The sequence below is a fragment of the Balearica regulorum genome, chromosome 3, assembly GCF_011004875.1.
Source record: "Balearica regulorum gibbericeps isolate bBalReg1 chromosome 3, bBalReg1.pri, whole genome shotgun sequence".
NCBI lineage: Eukaryota > Metazoa > Chordata > Aves > Gruiformes > Gruidae > Balearica > Balearica regulorum.
The window spans coordinates 84,129,231-84,153,366 of NC_046186.1; the positions used below are offsets into that span (position 1 = coordinate 84,129,231).

The following is a 24,136-nucleotide window of genomic DNA, read 5'->3' on the forward strand; positions in this document are numbered from 1 at the left end:
GAAAGAAACATGTAAGAGCTCATGGTTCTTAGTCTCCGATATACAGAGGGTTATCTGCCTAGCTTTGCTGCAGTACTTAAGTTGTTTAAATTAACACTAAAATTAGTGAAGTTAGAGGGCAAGCACTGAAATATAATTGTGACCCAAATTAAGTTACGTGCGTGTACTGTATTCGAGGTGATGTGAAAGCTTTCATGAGACTGTGAATTACACCTGTGTTTTAACGGTAGATGTTAACCATCAGTTGACATGCATGAAGGAATGAAAAATGGTAATGCAAAGTGATATTCTCTGTAATAAGTAGGCAAGTTAATATATTAAGTTCCATGATTTAGACATATCTTACATTAAGTATTAAATTTAAAGGGTATTGTTAAAATATAGGTCTTTAGTCATGTAACATATGCAGAAAAACAGCGTCCCTCCCCCAGCATTAAAAAATCCAGCCTTGATTTTCTCTGGCTCAGATGAAACCATTATTCTGAATCTACTTTCCTGGTTAAAAAGTTCTTCTCTTTTTCTCAGACTTCTCTGATTTACAATTAATGTCATAGTGCAATTTTCAGTGAGGGTGGCACTTGATAAATAGCAGCCTGTGCAAAACAGGCTATACATATAACTTCATAGTGGAAATAAAAATGTTAATTTTGCTCTCTTCTTTAGTAGCAATTCTGACAGATTTCTAGGAGGACTTCTACTATCAGATGCAGCTTATATGATAATATGATACTTTTTTTACTGTCTCTACTCTCCAAGTACAGTAGAAGCAATGTTAGAATTTCTTACTGTAAATGAGAGGGAAAAATGGAGTTCAGCATGTGATCATGAAATCAGTATTTGAGAGTTTGTATTTTCAGCTGTGATGAAACTTTTGTTTGAGATAATGTACCTTTTTAATATAATACAGAATCATTAATTCCACTGTATAAACAAACATGGCAAGATTTTGTTAGTGCTTGTTTTTTGCCCTTCTTAGTTGGGAGCAGAGTGAAACATATGTTTTATCCTATGTCATGTAAAATATATATATACGCAAAAGAACAAAAAAATAAGTATACAAATATAAATTTGTGGTTTATAATGTTTGAGTGCTTGCTTGTGCATAATTTTGTGTGTTGAAACATTTGCCAGTGAAAGTGAGTAGAAGCGGTTGAAAGATACTCCTGCTGTTTCAATGTTCTTGGTGATAATTTTCCATTTCACTGGCTCATTTGTGATAGCTGGTGAGTTTGTTCAGAGGAAGAAGCAGGAAATAAAAACCGGACTGTCTCTGAACGGTATGTTGCGACATACATAAGCTTGAAAGATATTTTTGCACCTGCTTTAATAACATATTTTTGGGACTCGTAGTTCACTGCAGCCTTCTGTCATTGCACCTGATTAAAATCTCTGAAGAATTACCTGCTGGCATGAGAACCTGGTGATAGAAAGCCATTTTCCTGTGTATTTGAAAATTCCTTATTTTTTCTTGGTTAGCAGTTGCTGCAATATACAGCGTGCTAGTTGAATCTCACAGCTTTTCCACGAACTGTTCAGCTCTGCAGTAAGACTATGAAGGACTAGAGAGAAATTATTTAAAATTAACAGTGCCCTGAAAGCTAGGCTAAAGAGAAATTATTTTAGAAACCCATAATTTTTTATTATTTCAAAAGACAGGCTTAGCACAGAAAGCATCAGGATCTACTTACTGGTCTGTTAATATTGCACGGGGTCTTTAATAACCCAATCTCCTACTGCAGTGCACTTTGATTTCTTATGCAGAATTTGTCGATCCAACATATACTGCTATTGCGGTGAATATTTCAGATGCGTCTGTATTTCAGGATGCCACAGATTCCCCACCCCATCCCCCATTCAACAGTGTTTTAGGAGTTACCAAGAAGTAACCTATTTGTCTCTGAAACAGCAAGCACAGGGGTGACGAGCTAGAGTGCTTGACTCCTGGCAAAATATGTTGGGATTATTGTAGCACCTTGCCTAGATGCATCTACTACATTTGGGAAAGACTTCTGTCACTTCACACCCTCTATACGTGTTGTTTTTTAAATTGTGTGAAGTAAATGGCACATCGTTAGTTTAGGGAATGCTTCCGGGGGGCAGCTGTTGCCAAGTAAGTTCTGTGATCATGGTATATCTTTTGATGTGTCAAATGAAATGAAGATTAATGGCATACTTTTCCTAGGACATATCAGGGCAGTTTTATGGATTACAAAACAGTGGTTTGAAACCTAATTTTAAAAACAAAATAATATTTTTCATGTTTTCTTTTATGATAAAAGTGAAGTAAAAGTAGGGCTGGCAAGTTAAAGTGCACAATTACTATTGTCTGGAACATCTTTCTCATGAAGCAGGATTCACTGAAAAAGGACTCTAATAGTGTGGCTTGTCATGCTATGATTTGATTAAAGTTGTAGAGTAAATATGGCTTAACTACTATGACTCTAAATTTGGGTAAAATTAACAAGAATTGTCAATGCAATCTGTGGATCCTTGCTTAAGGAATGTTTTCCTCATAACACTTCTATTGTAAACCTGAGCACTGTTACTGGGACTGAAAATGTCTGGCAACAAAAAAATGACCCTCTCAACCTCCCCAGGATTGCTGAGGTTTGACTTCCTTGGCTATCCCAGTGCTGCTGCCTTGACTGACGGCTGCTATTATGGACAGAACACTCTGCCCCAAAAAAGAAATTATCTTTATTTTATCACACAATAAGCATATAAACTGCAACATGCTAGGTATAATGATTTATTCTTTAATGTGATCAAGATCAGGCCGCCCTCATCTTCTGTTTGGTATTTTGACTTTCTTGTGATGTTAGTACACCGAAGTCTGGTAGTGTGGCTTAATGGGAAAGGACCCTTGAGCTTCTTTGCTTTCTTTTCTTTCTTGTATGCTGTGGGGTTTTTTTGAAGATAACCTTGCAATACTCATCAAATGTCTGTTTCCCTGACATCCCTGAGTATGTGGAAAGGGCTACCAAGCCTCCCTTCCTTTCTTCCCACTGCTCAGTGTGGCCAAGTATTGGCATCATTAGAACTGAGGTAGAGGAGAGATTAGAGAGCCTTTTTAAACTATAGAAGTGTGTCTGAATTTTTTTCTCAGCCCTTTAAAAGGGTTATTCTGGTGGCCAGGGAGGAGACCTGAGAGGAGGGCAGAGAGGTACTGGACAAGTCTGGGTACGGTGTAACGGTGTCAGGGCTGGAAGGTGGGATGTGAATAAAGGATGGTAGGAGGGGGAATGGAGGGCTGAAAGCAGGAGATATGATCGGTGGAAGAAAGACTGTAAGGGGAAGAAGAATGAAAAGAGTGTCAAGTGTTGCATGAGATAGGAAGAATAGATCATCATGGGAGTGGTAGGATTAGAAAAGTGAGGAAATGACAGAGAATACAGCTGAGAGGATTAATTTCCCAAGAGATGTCTGCAAATCCAGAGGCAAATGCCATGTTTTTGTTGTGTGTGGTTTTTTTTGGTTTTTTTGTTTTTTTTTTTTTTTTTTTTTTTTCCTAAGAGATGAATAGACAAGAAATTAAAAATCAAGCCATAAAAAGTGTTTTGTATTCAGGGGAGAGTGGTGATCTGTGCCTGGTGTTTTCCTGCTGTATGTAGCTCTGTCTTGGATCCCTGGGAGTGGTCAAAATCACTAATCTTTGCTCTCTGAGTATCTCAGTCCTCATTTGTCCTGCTGCTGCTTCTTATCTTCTTTACTTGTTGAAGAGAGAGCAGTAAATTTCCAATATTATGATTTTGCAGAATATGATTACTGTTCAAACTTGATGACATTTCTGCTAATCAGAGGAAAAATGCCTCACCTGTGGGCCACAGGCAGCCTATTGAACCGAGTAGCTGACCTGTTCCCAGGGCCCTGCAGGTAAAGCCATCAAGCAGATGGTTCCAGCTGGATTATTTTATTATACTTTTTTTTTCCTAGCACTGTGCTGATGGAGGCTTTTTTTTGAGTGAAAATTGGGATGTGCAAGTTTTCAGTGCCTTCCTGGGCGGCTGTGTGGCTGCACCACTGGGTAGTTCTCCTGGCATGATCTGTAGTTGCTGCTTAAACTCGCTCTTGATGGAGGGGAAAAAAAAAGAAAAGCCCAACAAAACATTTCATGCTATGTGTAAGTTTTTGTTTCTTTTCTGTTACAGCATGTATGTAATCTTGCACTTATTAATGATGTGGTTTATCTTGAAACTGAATTTGGAATAGTCTTGCCTGGGAGAATTAGTGTCCAAACAAATACATCCACCAGATGTGGAAAAGGGGCTTAAGCACAGGGGAATAACTTGACTAATAAATTATAAAAGTTCAGCCGCAGATCTTGGAACAAAATCCATCTGCCACTTCTCTCTGTTTAGTGCTCTTCCCCTCAACTGCACTGTCCCTATGGTATGCAGTTATTTCCTGATATCTAGGTACTGTAGTTTTTCAGATAGAAAGTCTGCATTTTAGTGTTTTAAAACTGCTGCAGTCTTTATTTTGTACATGAATATTTTGAGAAATAGGTGTGTTGGGGTGGGTTAAGAGGAGACAAATGTAGAACAGCAGCACTGTTTGGAGACAGTGGGCTAGATTGGATATCGGTCCCTATTTTGAAGGGACGACCAGTCTCTAATGGGAGGCTGAAAATCTGCTTTATGCTTGCTTATATAGTGAAAGTGTCTAGGAACTGGACTTTCAGTGTTATGACTGCTTGGGGTTTCATAATATGATACAACTCCAGCTATATGATGGCCCTTCTGTGGCATTTTAAGCTGGGTAGAAATTGAATGTTGGTAATAGCCCTTTTGGAGTTTGTGAGAAGATACCACATCTCATCTTAATAATTTCATTAATGCTCTGCAGGACAGAATAGATCATAAATGAAAGATACTCAGAAGAGAAGTTGTGAACAGCAGTCTGAGAGAAATTTCCAAAATGGAATTAGTCTAAGAAGGAAGAATTCAGAAAGGTGGTAGACTTCTCATGGTCACATGAAAGCATTGCATGGGAAATATGTGAAGTGAAAGGGTGAATCTTGGAAGTTAGAGCAGCTTCAGGATGAAAGCAGGGAGAAATATTGACAGAGTATTACATGGCTGAAACAGGCAAAGATCAGAATGAATCCTTAACCTTGCTCCAAAAATAAAAAAACCACAGTGTCAGGTGAGTCTTTGGGAATTAGAGAGGAAAGGTTGCCTGATCGATTGGGCAGCTGCAAAATATCAGTCTGGCAGAGTGCGGAAGTGGAATGATTCAAGAAATACTGCTGAAAAAAGTTTAAGGGAAGAGAAAGTGATGTAGGATTGAATGTGCAAACTCAAGCAGATGGTCATGTTACTGACTTAGCCTCCTGAGTCTGCTTGCAAGACACAAGACTGAGGGCTGGTGGACTTTTCTCATGTATTCTTGCATGAAAGGGACGATGCAGAGAGGAGGTTTTCACAGTCTGAGTTGGAGTGAGAAGTCCTTGTCCATGAGAGAGGTGTGTTGTCAGAGCCATCTTCCTGTGGAACCTATTAGTAGGGTAGGAGGAACACACAAAAGGGAATGTGTTCAGTTTGTAGTCCAAGTATTGTGTAACCTTGAATGAATTATTTGTTTTAACGTGTGCCTCTGTTCTCCAGCTGAGATTAATGAACTCTTTCTCAGAAAAGTGTTATAAAACTAAAAGCCGTCAGTGATTATTTTCAGATACAGCATTTTCAGGTACTGATGAGAGTCTGGATTTGTTAGCTTTATTGGACTGAGCACTGTGGTGTTATAAGATAGTTGGTGTTCATTTAAAGGCAGCTTGTTAACAGCCTGACTCAGATTATAGATATAATCTTGCGTTTGCCTGCAGAATCTTGTGGACACCTTTTCTAGCATGCTGTCACCTCTGTCTTTACTGGTACTGTTACTCACACCAGTGAGATCAAATATAGCATAGATAATGTCCCATGCTGTAATCACACCTTTGATTGCAGAAGAGACACAGCCTGGAACTAGTGAGTGAGGGTGTAATGCAATAGAATTCTTATCAAATTCCTAAAATAAGTGGAAATACATCAGAGATAAATTTGACATACTGGGGCTGTTAAGAAGCTGAAATCATGTGTTTAGTGAAATAATGTGTTTAATTTGGTATTCGTACTTTATTGCAGATGTTTTCCACCACTCCTCTGTCAACTGTGTCAGATGCGGAGTTAGCCATTACTAACTATGGTTACAGACGGATAAGTTTATTATTAGGCACTGACAGCTGAACTTGGTATTTTTTAGGACTGTAGGACCACAGAAGCTAATTGGTGAGAAATAGTGAGTCATCTCAATTGGAAATATGTTCATCTGCAGATGTATTTTTAGTAGAACTCAATCAAGAGCTTACTAGCACGTGCATACAGAAGGCCATTGCATGCTGAAACCAAATTTGACACCGTTTCATGCTGACTAGGTGGAATAAAGAGCCAGAAGAGGAAGCTTTGAGATTACACGTAGACAGTACATCTGTTTTCAGTGTTGGGTGCACGTTTGATATCACTAGTGAGCAGTATGTTTGAGGAGGTGGTTAGCATGTGCAATTGAAGCGTACAAACACCAACGATGTCACTGCAGCGCCCGGTCAGATCAAACTCAGTAGTACGTTTGTGTTTCCATGAACATGAAGCACTTCCCAGACCACCGAATGTGCTCTTGTTACCTGGGTGTGCTGGAGCCACTCACTTGGATTTGTTTGTGTCCTTCTGATGGCGTCCTTCTTTTCCTTCTTGGAGGCTGTGGAACCTGTGGACTGGGATGTGCATTGTGCCTGAGACACTCTGCTCCGTGTTGATACGCAAGTCCTTGATAAACTCTGCTCTGCCATACAGCATCACTCTAGTCAAGGAGTGTGTAACAAGTTTTCTGCCTTGTACATACTGATTGCTTTCTGACAGACACTTTGCATCATTATTCTTTAGTGAAAACTTTTTCTGACAAGTACTGAATATGAATCTACATGACTCAAGGTGGGTTGGGTTTTTTTATTTCTTTTGTTTTACTGCTGTGTGTCTTTAGTACTGCAGATTGCCATGACTTTGCTGTAATCTTCCAAAATTATTTTTATGACTAAGTTAGAGCTTTTTGGGGAAGGGGGAGGAGATACTTATTGTACTAGCAGCCTGCTTCATAGTACTGTATCGAGAACTACCAGCTAGTCTGATCCTCTGGAATGCCATCTGTTTTGCATGGGGTTTTCTGTCTCAAAGGATAATTCCATTGGAATAATGTTGAATTCTTATGAAATTACTCCTCCTACAGGATAAAACTAAAACATGTACAGTAAAATGTGTCCAGACTATTTAGAATTGTGTGACCAGAAAAATAATCTCTCTTCCTTCTTGTCCTAAGGCAAGTTCAGCTATGCATAAATCCTCCTGATAGAGGCTTTCTTCAGCAGTTGCAGAAAATGAAGGTTCTAAACTGCTCTGTGAAAATGCTCTGCTATCTTCCAAAAACTTTTCCCCAACTGTCCAATACTAATTTTCCTATGAGGAAAATTACTTGACCTCTGTTCTGTGTTTTACTGACAACAGCATCATATATTTGACATTGTTGCCATGTTTCCTCACAGTCTAAGCAGACTGCATCCCATCAGTTTTTCTGGATCTTTTCTGGTTTCTTTTCCTAGGTATCATCAGTCTTGTTGCTCTCTGTCCTTTCTCCCTTTGAAAGGAAGGGTCAAAGTGGCCATTTCACTTCAGCTGAAGCCTTACCAGCTTTGACTGTAAAGTCAAAGGATCACTACCCTTGTAGTCACATGCACTTCTTTCCCAATTAGCCCAGCTTTTTGGCTTCTGTACAGCTGCCTGGTGTTGTGACTCATGATTGGTGTTTGATTCACTGTAACCAGCAGATCCTTCTCTACAGCACCATTGTCTTTTCATTGCTTTTTATCTTGCATCCCTACCTAAGGATGTGCACTGTGCTAAGGTTGTTTTCAGTTCCTCTTGTAAAATAAAAATGTCCATAAAATGTCCACAAAATGTCCATTGAGTGAATTTAGCCCATGACTTTGGGCTCCATCTGTTTTGGTGGCCACTCAGGACAGGAGAGGTGGTGTGTTGCGTGGAGTTACGAGGCACCAAAGCCAGTGCAGGTTGGGTCACTGGGATGTGACAGATCCCATTATTATTTTGCTATTAACTATTATGATGGTCACCTGCTACCAAGAAGGTAGGGGTTCAAGTTCAGAAACAGTAATCAGAAGTTTGGGTCCTTTTCTTACCTCTGTCACAGACTTCCTTTGCATTCAGATGTCAGAAGCTCTAGAGTCATCTCCCTAATAGGGTGATATTTCTAAATAGAGTTTGGTAGTTTGAAGACATTGGTTGATCAGTCAAGGACAGAATTAGCAGCTAAAGTAAGTAATGCTACGCTCCGAGCATTTGTTTTGTTGGTATCTCTCATAGGATTGTTGAAAAGATAGTTAACTGCTTTTGATCAAGGTTCTTGCATGTTGCGTACATGGTGTTTAATAAATGCTATGCATCAAGGCCTCTGTTGTTAACAGGGATTTGGAAAAAGGAAAAACACAGTCTTAATTTGTTACTTGACTTTTGTATTGGTGCTTTTTACCTTCCTCCAAAGCACAGAAAGAAAGAGGCTCTGGGGCAACTATTAGCCTGTGGTTGCCAGTAGTTGTGGAAGTGTGGTACTTGATGGCCCATAGGACTTTAGGACATTCTACACTTTAATCTAGTGCTTATCCCACCAAGGCAAAGGGAAGTTGAAGTAAAGTTTGTAAGTCAAGAAGTATTCTGCAGTTTCCTTAGCCAGAAAACAGTTTGTACAGGCTACGTTTCTATTTGTAAATCTACTTTTAAAGTATGCATGGCACCTATACGCATTGCACAGTTCAGTTGCACAGCTGAACAGTAAATGGGATGCAGTGAAGCAGAACTGTGCATATGTGGAGTCTGAGGAAGCTATTAAAGATCGAGCTATTAAAGTCTGTGCTGAGATCCTGATTTATAGCATATGGAAGTTGATAGAAACGTTCCACTAACTGCAGTATTTGCCATAAAAAACAGCAGTAGAAGTGAGTTCGAATGTTCAAGCATAACTTATCAGTTTTAACCTTTGAATGCTTAATTTTGCAAATGTGACGTTCTCTGTTCCGTATGCAGTTTCAGAATTGGTATACTGTCATGGAGCAGTAGAAACACAGAGTCAGCATTACATCTTTAAGGGAGGTAATTATGTATGATGGGTCAGATTAGGAAGAACACAACAAATTATTTAAACCAGTAATAGTTCATGCTTTCTTTGCAGCATTCTCTGGAGAGGAGTAAAATATAAATTATAAAATATACATTCAAGGAAAATACCCCGAAAAAGTTGCCTTTTTTTTTTTTTCCTGAAATGGAAGCAAAATGCAGATGTCAAGGTCATGACATAATGAGTTGAAGCACCTTGGGCTAAAGCATGTACAGTGTTTCTAAATGAATGTATTACTTGTAGTGTATTGCTACTTTATTTATCATCAACTTTTCCTGTAGAGATTTTTAGCAGTACTAGAAACTCAAATATTGTGCTTTTCTTGCATGGTTGAAATAAAAGGCTTGGAGGTAGTAATGGATAGAGTGTAAAACAGGGCAAGACATACAGTAGGGAATTATGGTTTGCATTCTCAAAGAAGGCAAATAAATAAATTATTCAATCTTGTTCTATCCTTTGACTCCCTACTAAACCAGTATCAGGTGAGAAATCAGAAGTTTTAAAAATACGTGTAACTATTAAAAGTTTAAGTTACTACAATGTGCAGAACAAAAAAACCAAAAAACCAAAAACCCAAACAACCAAAACCCAAACCACCAACCCTAGAAGAATATTAAAAAAAAAAAACCCAAACAAGCCACCAACTAGCAGATTTCCAGAAAAATACCATAATGCAAATATTCCACCCTCAAAAATCACAGCTATGTGGAGAGGGAAGAGGTGCTAATGGCTATAGCACTGTAGATGGTGCCTACCTGTGGCAATTCGGTCAGCCAGTTTTAGTCCTTTAATAGAATTAACATATTGAGAAGGTTAAGGATTAGTCAAAACTGACTCCACACAGGAGGTATCAATTTTCAGGGTTTAATAGGACAAAGTAACACTGTCTTATATGTGTGTGTGTGTGTGTATATGTTTTGTTCAGTCATAACTTGAAATTGCTGATTTTGGAAAAATACACCTAGTCAAAACATTCATGTTGGAACATAACATGCCCACATCTTTACTTTAGAAACTAACATTTTTCTTGTCTAGGTAGTATATATTTTGTGTAATCTTAGGAGATTTGAGTGGATTTCACAGAAAAATCAAATAATCACTGTAGGTGAAAGTAAGTGCTGTTAAGGAGCTTTGAGAACTCACTGTTTTTATATGGTACCTTGACTGCAAACCCGTGCTCTTCCCTCATTATTCTCGTCTGCTGGAATGCAGTTCTGGGCATGCAGTTTGCCTGTGTATGGCTATTGCTGGCAGCATTTTGATTTTAGGAGTAATTTTTACCTGTAGAAAAACTGTTATGGTGCTATTAAAGATGGTTTTCTTAGTTACTGGGTCCTCTGCTAAATCATTCAGTTATTTGTTTGGTTTCTGTGAGTATGAAGATTTCAGGAAAATAATTAAGTAGCCTGTAATTAATAGATATAATTAAGAATCTGCTGTGTGCTGCTGTTTGTTCAATAACTGTCCTTGCTTTTCAAAATTTGATATTTAAAAAGTAAATGGGGCTTTGTGGCATAGAAAATATCTACCTGCTTTTTTCAGAATGCTCCTTGAAGAATCAGAACGATAAATGCTGTAGTGTGCTTATCAAAAGCTCATGCTGTTTGAGTCAGTGCAGTCATCTGACATAACACAAAGCAGAATGTCTTTTTTGCAGGAAGCTATGCTATGTTTAAAACTACGAACTGGTGTATTGGCTGACACGTGAGGCTTTGTTGGGGTTAATGGATTACTCCAAGATGGTACTTGGTCATAATCTTAAAGCACTGTATATGGCTGGTTACATTACCCTTAGCTGCACATTGCCTTCAGCAAGTTCATTTGCAAACTTGGGAGGGAGAATAGCTTTCTGACGCGGGTTATCAGTTTAACAATCTGCGTACCGTTTCTGCTATCCCATAGGCATGCTCTGTTATTGCAGGCAGGCAGGATCATCTTACCTCCCCGCAAATTCCCGAGAGTGTTGTGAAGAAGATCAGGCTGTGAACTGAAGGATGCATGAGAATGGATGGAAGAATCATCCATAGAAGTATCTGAACTGAATGGACAACTTCTCAAGTTGGCTTCACTCTTACTTGCAGTAAATGCAGATCTATCTGAGAGTGTGCTCCGTTGTTGTTATGGTGACTGCTTGCCTCGTGCATTTGATAATAGGCTGCAGCCCCACTGCGTGCACAGAATTTGTGTTGTTATTGGCACCTACTTTCCCTTACTCTCTCGATACCTTTTTTCTATATCCAAAAACTGGAAAAACAGAAGACAAAGCAGCATCTTTGAGCTTACTAATGAATGCTGTTATGGTGATAGCAAAGTGGGATGGAAATAGTAAAATTTTCCAGTTTCCACAGAGGAAACTGGCAGATGTGTATCAAAGTGATGATTATTCAGCAAAACAAGAATAGCAGAAATATATGACAGTGGAAATGTCTGCAGGGATTTTAGGTTTGTGCCCTTTCTTCCAGACTGTGCTGGAGTGTTTTCAAGACTATACTATATTCTGTATAATCTAGGTCTGCTGTGCTTGTTTTGAATATGAAGTTTAAATCAAATACTTTTGTTAGTTACAGCAGAATACAGATAGTGTTTTTTTTAATTAGATCAAGTATATGCTAAACTTTTTTTGTCGAATATGACAGACACACACCATTAACATGCATGTTACCTCGATCAGTTACAGAGACCTGTTGTGGAAGACTAGGTTTTCTTGTTTTGGCTATGCACTTAATATAGGCAACGCATAGACAAGTATTTCTACATGTCTTAAAACACACTTCCCCCAAGAGTTCCAAGTGGATCAAAAGTTCCTACAAGTGATTACATTTTAGCATTAAACATCTGTGCTTGAAGCTGGCTTCTTGCAATCTCTTTAATTTTCATCTCTGTTTAGTTTACCGTGATATTAAGTAACTCAACATTTGACAGAGATGTTTAAAAGACACTAATATTCTTGTCAGCACCTTTGCGTTGCATCCACACCTGAATTTTCAGTCTGATATGAGGAGAGTTAGGAAAGAGGTGGATAGGAGTGTATCTGGATACATAATGATGTATTTGCTTAACTTTTGAAGGCTACAGTTATAGACCTTTGAAACATAAATTACTTTCATCAGTTCTAATCTGACAGTGACTGACAGAAAAATTACGATCATCTAAAACCTCATCTGCATAACGTATGGATGTGAAAATGCTCAGAAGGTAATAGGAGGAAGTGAACCAGTTGGAGACATCTCGTAATTCAAGATTTAAGAATGTTTGAAAAATATTTTTCTTTAATAGGCATTTAAGATGATGCACATTGTAGATTTCTTCATGCAAGAGCAAAGTGACCTTCAGTGAAAGTCTCTTTGGAGGTGTGACTTCAAATAAGGAAATTATGCATTTTTAGCTCTCCTGATACTGAAACTGGGTAGCATTTGCTGATTTGAAAACAGATTTAGAAAGACAGTGCTGAGATGCTTACCCACTTACCAGTCTTCTCTAAAGAAATGGAATGGAATTATGTATCTTAATGTAATTCTGCAACAGTCAAATTGTCTATCTATAGGAACCTTCTGAATATGTAGTCAGTAAATGTTGGAAGGCTGAATCCAGGGTAGAGTTTATATTAGATTCTTCTCTAATGATGTGCACAGAAATGCAAAGTAACTTACAGCTGGGTGTATATAACACATCATTACCTGTAATCACCTTTCACTTAATCTGAAAATGGCATTGCATCTTTCTTAACCTTCTGTGCCAATTTTATCAACCCCACTTTGACTGGAGCAAGAAGTTCACAATGCTATGACTCTGTGGCCTGAATTAAGAGAACATTTATTGTAACCATCTACACAAAAAACAAAGAAAACATAGCAAAACAGAGTTGTAATTTGCTTTGTTGTTTTAATGAGCACATCCTGCCAATCCAGGAATTAACTTTTGAAAAGGGCATGGGAGGGTGATTGATTTTCATTAATTAGTAAGCATTTTGTAAGAAATCAGTCTTTATTTGTGAGATGTGTTCTCTCTACACTGTACAGCAAAAGAGGAGAAAATGTTTGCAAAAGCAATTGAGAAAGTTTGTGTGCCAGGAAATTTAGCAGTTGCTGTATTCCTGTTCTTAATCCTCCATCAGTCAGCATCTACTTTACACATGTACGCTTGGTGATTGTGCATAATTGGCTTGCAGGGAACGATATGATGCATTAGATCATGAACTAAAATTAAGTATGTCAGGGACTTGCTCCAAACCAACTTATATTTTTGCTGCTGTCAGCATAGAGTCACTTTTGTAGATGGGCTATGTAGAACACTTCTTTCTCTAAGAAAGCACAGAGTACTATCTGGAATTGGTACAAACTGGAATTGGTGGTTCTTGTCAGTAGAGAGTAGCTTTACTATATTGTCTGCCTCTGGCTGTGGAGGTGCGATGTTAGCATCTTCTCTACTGCGCCCTTTTTGGAGCCAGCTCTAGCACGCTGTATGGTGGTGACAGGGTTGCTGGAGTTTCCATTCTGCTGGTGTGGTTATTGAGGAATAAGGGCTAGGAAGAGAAAGAGGAAGGAGAATGTGTTTGTTTAGTGTATAGCTGCAATCTAACACCGCTACTATTAACCTCAAAATAAACTTTTATTTGAATCAAGTGTAATTAAGATTAGGAAATACTAATTTTGCGCTTTCAAAAAAATAACCCAAACTGTCCTGTTCCCGCCCCCCCAAAAAATGCTCTGGGTTTTAATCCATGCTACTTTTACAAAGATACACAGCAAAGCTCTTAGCTCTGTATATGTGGTCTTCTAAATCCCTGATTTTGACCTTTAGGGACTTTTCTTTGTTAATTACAATTGTATGTTGTGAACTACACATAAAACATACGCATGTATTACATTTTCTGGATTTAATGCCTGATTTTTTGCCTCTGCAATTGACTGTGGATCATAAGCGATATGCAGCTTGGGCACTGTTGCTGGTATACAAGGAAAATTGGTTTACGTACGCTTAGGGCTAGGGTTTGCTACATGGGGACAATGAAAAAAAGGTAACATGAATTAATTTTTAAAGTGTCTGATTAAACTATTTAATCTCCTATTCTTTTCAGAATTAAATACACCTTAATTTAGTTTAGTTTAATTACTAGGGTGAAGTAAATTAAATCAAAGCAAAGGCCAGCTTAATTCAGGATGGGTGTTTACAAGTGTCTTCAAATTACTCAGTCCGATTTAAATTCAGGCATTTACTTAATTTGATGAACTTTTCTGAATGTCCCTGTGTAAAAAGCTGCCTGTAAGAACAACTTTTTTTGGTAAATGTGCCTGCCTTAATGTCTGCATTTTTGTAGTCTCCTCCTGTTCTGTTTCCAGTCGTAAGCTTCATCCTGTAGTTTTATTGTTGTATTACATTTTATTTACAGTGTTAAATATGATCTCCTCACAATCATGCCTGTGAAATTTATTATTGGAAACTCGCTAATTCTGCTTCAGAAATGAATGGGCAGAATGCACAGGGTGATGCTATCTTTTCTATTCTTAAACAGAAAACCCTTGCTAGAAAATAGACTCATTACAACAAGGTTTTCTTTCTGTTTAACTTAAACCATATTTCTGCAAAGGGATTCTCCAGCTTATGGGTATGTTACTTTGAAGAACTGGGATTTAAATAAAGGCCTGCTTCTGTTCTTTCAGGTTTGTCGACAAGATCTCCTTTGAGTATATTACTACAAGGATTTAGTCCCGTAATGTTTACATTTCAAACATACTGACTTTTGTTATGAGGATAGGCAAACAGGAAAATCACATATGTATTTATTCTAATTATTTGAATTGATTTGCCCACGTCCACATCTCTGAGAATAACAGTTATGCTGAGACTCAATTCTGCTTGTGATTAGGGATAACTGTTCCTGAGTTTAGGAATGACTTTGTAAATGCTTCCCCAGATCTTGTTGGGTCAGAAGCATAACCACTGCTCTGTTTTTGTTTGTGTTTTGGTAGGATGATGAAGTGGTTCTGCAGTGCACTGCAACTGTTCACAAGGAGCAACAGAAATTGTGCCTTGCTGCAGAAGGATTTGGCAACAGGCTTTGCTTTTTGGAATCCACATCAAATTCTAAGGTATTGCTGAGTGTTTTAAGTGTCATGTATGAAGTAAGGATGCAGCTATAATATTGCTTGCTTTGATGTACTATACACAAATCCATCAGAGAATGGACAAATCAAATCTATTAATAACATAAGGAATATTTAATTCCCCTTCAAAGTTTAATTGTTCCTTTGTCATGGCCCTTTGGCTGGACTCTAATGCTGTGCTTTCTGTTTTAGACTCATTTTAAAACTAGTTAGCTGCAGAAGTCCATCTCAGTAATATGCTTGTTATTTTGGTTGTCTGAACTCAGTTGTAGTAAGCCGCAGTGCAATTTTTGTGTACTGCAATTCAAAGACACATTTCATTACTCTTATTTTAACTCCTCAGGAAAGAGAGCGATTATTCTATTTATGATAAGGCTTTATTCTGTGACATTTATGTTGAGATGATTATTACTTTAAGTCCTTCTAAGTCCCTTAGCAGAGTAAGAGTGCAAGTATCAAAATTATCTCGTCTAATGAGTTTATTTATCTAAGCCTGCTATAACTCTGCTATATATGCAGTAGATGCTGTAGTCTGAAAAATTAACTTTGCTATTTGTTGCAAAGGAGGGGTTTTGTTTCCTGATCGCACATGCTCAAATACATGTTTTGAAGACAAAAATGTGCCTTCTGAGGGCAGAACTGATTCTGTGACCAAAGTAATGGGTATACTTGGACATTTTATTTATACAAAGGGAAGAATGTTGCTTAACATATTTATTTTTTCTTCAGCTAAAATAGAAATGTTTGATGAGAAAATAAAATAAAGACATCTAGAAAGATTTAGAAGAAAAAATGATGGTTTTTATCTTGCCAACTTCCATAACATTACTTTGATTCTCTCTGATACATTGCAGAGTAATGCTTCATTTTCTGTCTCATCATTTGGAATGTATTATTCATAATAATAAATTTTTCACTAGGATATTAATGATTCATTATAATAGCAGTGATCTTGATGAATTCATTCATGCCACTCTGTTTTAAGTGAATCTTTTTAACAATAAAAATGTGCTGGGATAGAAGTGGTTGCCGTGCTAGTTGCCTGTGAGGCCAGAAAAATCTATATTTAATGAATTTATTATCATTCAGTAAGTTTGGATATTAAATCTACAGTCTCTCTCTCTCACTATATAAAACTCCTGAACATTCTTGTCTTTAAGGAATACAGTGTAAATTTCATATCGGTTTCCTACGCTTGCTTGTTGATGCTGCTTTTTCTCCATGTTTTGTGAAACAATATTTATTCTGCTCATTCTGCATGAGCTTGGGGAAAAAAAGCAAACAAAGGAAAACCCATGCAGCTCATCTTTGTTTTAATTTTTAAGGGCTGACAGTTTCTAGGATGAGCTCATTTGAAGTCATTTGGAGATATAAATACTGAGGGAGCCATAAAATTATCAAATCCTTAAAGCAAACTTGACGGTAAATAAGAGAATATAAACTCTTCTTTTTTCCCCTAATGTCTGTGTCCATACAATGTTACTATTGCATTATAGAAGGAAGAGCATAGAAAATATTACAAGAGGCATATGATAATTTGAAAAAGGTTCCAGCAGAGTTCTTGAGCCAGTTAAAATATTTCCCTGCATGCCTGTAAGACTATTTCCCAGTTGTAATGGGATTGTGATGCACTTTAAGGCAAACAGTAGTGTGGCATCTGAATTACAGCCAGGTATCAAGGACAAGGTGTGAAACCAAACACCAGTAATAGGCCAAACACAAGTGATAGACCTCAGCTATCATCCTGGAATTGCATTCTTGAGAATGACTGATACAGTCCCCTGCTTTTCTCCAATATCCTTAAAGTTGTGGCTCCTGGTGCTGTAGCTGATGTTTTATTAGCACAGCTTATTCGCATCCACTTTCTTGCCCTAGAATAATTGAATAATCCACACTACAAAAATAACGGTCAAATTGAACGTACATATATTGATAGAATACTTTGGCACCTACTGACTATTAACACTTATCCCGTTACAACGATAACACTGGCAGGCCCATTATAAGAATTGCTTGATGAATTTTATTGTTTTCCGTTCAAGTTTACAACGCAAGTGTTTCTTTGGAGGTTCACGTAGATTCCCTCGGCGAGGGAGAACAGCAGATTTTGAAAACATCATACTAACAAAAGATGGGTGATGGTAGTTGGGCTAAATTAGCAAACAATTTAATAATAAGCATTATCAGTTCACATGTGTTCACATTTCAAAACTTTCCAAATTCAAGTTTCTTCACTTCTTTTGGAAGCAATCCATGCTTGTCAAATCACTTTATTGAGCAAAAATGTCCTCTTTCTTTCTTAGCTTTGTAAATCTATTGTTTTTCTGTATAGCTTGTAAGGTGTTTGAATTTTAAATAAGGAATTCATTGATATTTGGAGCTACATTACATCTTGTTTTTAGGCTTGAGGTTGGTTTCTTTGTAGCAAATGGAGGGGCATCTTTCACTATTAAATTTGATATGGGACTCTGAGAAGAGAGTTATCACAAAGAGGCATTTTATGGAATCAAATTTCGAAGTACAGTTATATTTCTAAGCTTGTGAATGTTTTTGTGCATTGGTTTGATCATTCTTACAGTAAGAGAGTTGAGTTGGGTTTGTTCAGCCTGGAGAAGAGAAGGCTCCAGGGAGACCTTCTAGCAGCCTTCCAGTACCTGAAGGGGCCTACAGGAAAGCTGGAGAGGGACTGTTTACAAGGGCATGGAGTGACAGGACAAGGGGTAATGGCTTTAAGCTGAAGGAGGGTAGGTTAGATTAGATATTAGAAAAAAATTCTTCCCTGTGAGGGTGGTGAGGCACTGGCACAGGTTGCCCAGAGCAGCTGTGGCTGCCCCCTCCCTGGCAGTGTTCAAGGCCAGGTTGGATGGGGCTTTGGGCAACCTGGTCTAGTGGAAGGTGTCCCTGCCCATGGCAGGGGGGTTGGAACTGGATGATCTTTGAGGTCCCTTCCAACCCAAACCATTCTGTGATTCTATATGTTCTAGCAAGTGCTGAGCAAAGGGGATAAACAAGAATTCCAGGCTACACAACTTCCAGTACAGCACGGGAGGCTATTGCCCTTCTTTGCTGCCAGGGCACACTGTGGGCTCACGCCCACCTTGCTGCCCACAGGTCCTTTTCTGCAAAGCTGCCCCCCCAGGCAGTCAGACCCCAGGCTGGGTCAGAGGGTACTGGATCTTCATACAGCAAGGGTATTCTTGATTTAAAATGAGTTATTTGATCCAGTGATTGGATTGCAGTTCTGATGGACACACAGAGAGAGAGACTAGATTCTGTATTAGTGATAGCAATAGCCTTGGATAAATCAGGGATGTGTCTTTGTGACAGTTCTTTTGAGTTCTACCAGGGACTACTCTCTAGCTTTGGCTGATAATGGGATAAAAACTGTTTTGCACTTTATGCTGTCTTCATTTCATTCATTGTTTTAACTTGGGAAGGCAAGTTGCTACACTTACTCTGTAAATGCAGTTTATTTGCTACTTTCAGGAGTATAGCTTCCTAATTTTTGTTCAGAGCATGTTGCCAAATTCCTCAAAATGATCCCATATCTTCAGGAGCAAAATAACAGATAAACAAGATGTCAGGTCTAAATTATGTGTAATTTTATTAATAGGAGGCAGTTCTGAGTATAAAACAACCAGGCTGGTGCAAGATAAACACATGACTACCTCATCTATAGAGATGTAATAATTATATTTCAATCTCTACCATTTTCAAAGCAGATCTATCTCAAAATAGATGTTGTTCTAGGGATAGGTTACACATTCCAAATGTATAAGAATATAAATTTTTTTTTACATTCAAAAAGTTGCAACAAGAATAACAAAACTCAAAAATGACATGCTGAAGACAAAATGTAAATTGGTTAGCTTCTTTATCTCATCCCATTATTTCTCCAGCAGGTCTTGTTAAATCTATAGCATAAATTTTAATTTCTTAAGTAAAAAGAAGAAAATAAGGGATGGATGCCAGAAGAAAAGGCAAAAAAGAACATAAACTTTTTTGACAATGGTCTGTAAGTAATTTTATTTCATCGTTTTGCTGTACTTTTAAATCTATTCCTTGTGTGGCAGACCATCCCTTCTATTAAAAAAAGAATTATGAATAGTTAACTTATCTCAATGACTAGTGAGGTCTATTTCTTTACACTTGAAAATTAGATTGTTGCTTTAAATATGTAAACAGATCGCTAATACGAGGAAGTCCATTCATTAAAAGATTGTGCTCTCTGCTATTGAAGTAATTTTTCTTTACGACCTAAATAATGCATGGAGCGTTGAAAAGCAAACAAGCTGGAGCTGTGTTTTAAGAGCTCCTGGAAACTATACCTGTCCATGGTGCAGAATGAAAAATATTCAGCTCTGGGCCAGTCACAAATGTGGTTTTGATCCCTTGTGAACCACTGCAGAGCACTGAGAGTAAGTTATGCTTTTCTAGTGGCATAAGGTGGTGTTTTTTCTCTCATTTTTATGGCAGGTGGTAACTCACATACTTTAATTCCATGATGCTCTGAGGTATAGAAGAACTACTTTACATCATTAAAAAGGGCCAATAAAACCCATTTTATTTTACTTTTCCTCTTGAGCTCTCAGCAATTTGGACTTGAGAGAGGGAAGGATAATGTAGTGAGGGTTTTTGAAGATCTAAAAAAACCTCCTACATTTTTAAAATTTTTTCCTCTTTCTAAAATTTTTTTTTAAGAAGGCAGTGCAATGTGGGATCCTATGGTTTGAACTTTGCACTGAGCTGTGAATGACATTATATATAATAAGTTACAGTGAGAGAAGAGTCCAAAAGCTTATTATACCCTTAATAATTCTATTTATAAAGTGAGGAAGGACTTCACCTGAAGGTAGGATTTTGATAACATTTTTTCCATTTTTGCTTTGGAAGAGTCACTTTTCTCCTGTGACAGGGCATGGTTGCAACACTGGGAAAGGTTCTGCAGATATCCTGGTGGACTGGTGTAGGGCAGTCGGCCGAGGCTGGCTGCTTCATGACCCAGAGGTATATATATCAATGATGTTCCATTCTTTGCTGGTCCCTAGATGCTACTGTTATGTGAGGGTGTAGAAAACAAAGCCTGATGGTAAGACTGGCACACTATTTCTTGTGCTGCCAAGTACCAGTTATTTGAGGTTTTTCTTTGCCCTTTTTTTGGTCTGCTTTCAACAGGTAGGTGAATCAGCAGGAGCTGGACAGGTGGCTATGCTGGAAGGGAAGAGGAGAATGAGGGGAGGGAGGGTAGAGAAGGATGGTCACCTGGCGCAGACAAGGATACAAGGAAGTATGATTCTTCACGATTTACACAATAACTGTCCATGTCAGCAGTCAAATTCTATACGGATGTGTCTAGAAAAGGGTGTCAGCCTGAACGGTGGGCAGGGACACTGACTGGCCTGAGCTCCTGTACCCTGGTTGCCTCTGGGAGAAGAACACTTTTCTCCATTTGTCTTTCAGAGGATAAGATCTGAAGGCCTTTTTTTTTTTTTCCTCTTGTACATCAAACACTTGAGCATGTTCTCAGTGGCCAAGGCAAAAAATCTTTCTGACTCCAGAGAAACTGAGTCTGGAACTCATTCTGACAGCTGAGAAACAATACCCATGCTGTGTACAGTTTTTGATTGTGTAAATCCAAATGTATAAAAAAGGCACATGGTGTCCATTAATGCATGGATGCAAGTAGATGCTTTTTGAGCAGTTACTGACATAATGAAGTACTAAGTTTTTAAAAACTGAATTGACACTGACAAATGAAATCAGTGTTGTCTGCTTGCATTTATAGTTGATTGTTCTGGGAATTTGCGATACAGTAAGTTGGGGGTTTTTTATTAATTTTTGATAGTTGCTGTGGTTCTTTTCTGTGCTTCTGTTTCCATTGTATCCTTCTAAAAAAGTTAAAAAAGACTGTCAGGGCTTTGGCAAGGCTTTGTAGCTGCACCTCCAAGGCCATTTTAATTGCCTTTGTGTCATGTTGCCAAAATGAATGTTCATATTTAATGGCAAAGATGGCACTTAATCTTACGTAATCTCATATTCAGAGGACTCCATTTAGCAGACATCACTAAAATAATTGATTTTAATAATTTAAATGAAGATTTGGTAATAAATTTATGCATACTTACATATTAGTTGCCCTACTTTACATATATTATTTAGACATAGGTAGAGGAAATCTTCATAGGTGTAGATCAGACAGGATTTTGTTCAATGAAACATTCTTTCCCAGTAAAATACTTCTCTACAGAAGCAATGTAAATAAGAACATAGTGTGTTTCACTACATTTGTATGTAGTGTATGTAATACATAATTTATATAATTGTAAATATTATATTTATTATTTATGCATATCAAATTCAATTTTTATTCCTTTTCAATCATCTCGTCTAAATCCTGAGCCTAAATGCAGGCTTGTAGCCATATACATCAGATCTGATTGTGATCCTTGCACTTAATCCCACAAACCAACGTAATTATTTCTTGACATAGAAAGTGAATAATTTAGAATGAATGTGAAACATTCAGACTATGAAAGACACTGGGTCAGATCTCCATGCATGTAAAGCAGCAAGAGAAATATGGCTTTATATCAGCTGAAAATTCTGTGCAGTCTTAGCAGGCATAATAATACAGCTTAGCATGTTTGTACTGTCATCTGTAATACAGGTAGTTTTTCAAAAGTAAACAAGATGTGTGATATCTTGCAAGGCATCACAGATTAAATAGTGTAATTATAATATATCCAATCTAGGAAATCTTATTATTCTTAGTGTTCAGATTGTATCTCCTGTTGCAGCAGTTATTTGGAATTTGAAATACATACAGGAATGGCTTATTCTGATCTTACAGAAATGTTCATAATCAAATCTAGTCTTGTCAGAGATATACATTGAGTTTTAGCTTAACAAGGCACTATTTACTACTGAAAAGGAATTAAAAGCTCTTCCTATCTACAAAATGTACCATTATAAATGTGAAAGTTTCTTTTTCAATCACACGCACTTATTTGATATTTGAAAGTATGATACTGCTATAGGCCAGTTTTCTGGATACATCTACCTGGTTTATTGGGGATAACTCTGCATGCTTAATATTAGTGATTTAGACTCCACGGGGTTTTATTATAAGACTTAAAATATATTGTGTACTTGGGATTTTTTTTTTGTCAAAATATATTTTAGAAATATGAAAGACTATTATCAATAAAGAGCTTAAAAAGAATGTCCAAAGGAAAGTATATGCTGGTAAAGTGCATGACATATAACCTGAAAATGTAGCAACAAAAGCTGAAAGATAGAATCAAAATAATTTTATAGTTAAGGGGAATCAAACAGGTGATGATAATACTCCAATTGATGGTACTGAAAGAAAAAGTCGTACGTATGATATGCATGCATATGTTATGTCTGTTAGCAGCTAACCAATGCATGACAAATTTTAAAATTCTTGTTTTATTTTTAATGATTTGTTTCATACTGTTAGTAACATAGGCCATCCAATCAAGAAAATTAACCCAAAGCTGTATAATTTGTGTAATTTAACAAACAAAATGTGAATTGTAAGTTCGCCAGTCAAATATGTAGTTTGCAATTTTCTTCATTACCTAAATGTCTGTTAAAAGCAAACAAACAAGCTCTAAAAGTTTACAGAAACACATATGATGGTGGCTGATGTGTTGGGGGTGGTTTTGGTTGTGGGGTTTTTTGTTTGTTTGGTTGGTTTTGGTTTTTTTTTATTGTAGGGGAACAGATGTAGGAATTCAACTACTGGTATGTGAAGACAACCTGAAAAATCCCATTAAATCAGTTTTCCTTTATAACCATATATCCCAGTAACTGTTTAGGCCTCTCATTATTTAAAGATTAAAGATACTATGCTGGAAAATCTTGCCTGAGATACAACTGTGACACGAGCACCATGATGTAAGAAGGTCAGATAAATGGTGTACAATTCTATAATTGGTTTGGTGAGTTTTCTGCAGGCTTCTGAAAACCTGCCAGTTTGCTGTCACTTAGCTTCTGAGTCCTACTCTTTTTAATACTATTCCTGTTAAAAAGGAGAGTTGCTATTGCTCAATGGCTTTATCTATTTGCATTTTGAACATTCTGTTCAAAGCAATGCCCTCACACAATTGTATAGTTGATGGGTTTTGGTGGTTGGTTTTTTTTTTCTCCCCCATTTAGTATAAAAGCTTTGGGACTCTCAATAATCTTGGGACTAGGTATTAAGGACTGGAAACAGATTATTTGCCTTCACCAAATACACTAACTATACTAAAATACCATAAGAAAGTAATTCAAAGATAAATAAAGTGATATATAGAGCAAAGCCAGAATATTTTGAAGTGGGAGTTTGTATTTGCTATACATTCACATCTGATAAAATTTACAACTGATAGCTGCTCAATGCAGGCACAGCCGCGGCAGCTTCAGGCTTGCTGCATTACCCGGGGTAGCTGAACATCACAAGGTTACACAATGGCGTATTCTGGTAAGTCCTCTAGAGCTCAGCATTTTAAATATGTTCTCTGATGGGTTTATAGCAGAATGTACTTCATTAGTAGACACAGAGTAGTTACAAAGCAGTCGTTTGAATTTTAATTAGGCTGATACGTAGCTACAAATCTGAAAACCTAAAAAACCAGACAGATTCATAATCTGTTTCAAGCTAAGAACACATGAAATTGCAAATGCTTATTTTAAGCCCTTTAGACAGACATTATATAAAAGTAGCAGTTTCAAATTGGCTATGCAGCTTTGCTCAACACTTGAAATCATGGTATTGTTACTTTGCACTCGGTGTTTTTAAGCAC

The 24,136-nt window shown here is 37.5% G+C and overlaps 1 protein-coding gene across 7 annotated transcripts in view; it reads left to right on the forward strand.

The window, feature by feature from the left end:
* Nucleotides 1-24,136, forward strand: part of RYR2 (ryanodine receptor 2) — a 429,918-nt gene that overhangs the window by 94,146 nt on the left and 311,636 nt on the right. For all 7 annotated transcript variants that reach the window (XM_075748765.1, XM_075748768.1, XM_075748767.1 and 4 more), the window contains one exon: nucleotides 15,189-15,308. In XM_075748765.1, coding sequence (XP_075604880.1) covers nucleotides 15,189-15,308 — 120 coding nt within the window. The remainder of the gene's footprint in view (nucleotides 1-15,188; nucleotides 15,309-24,136) is intronic.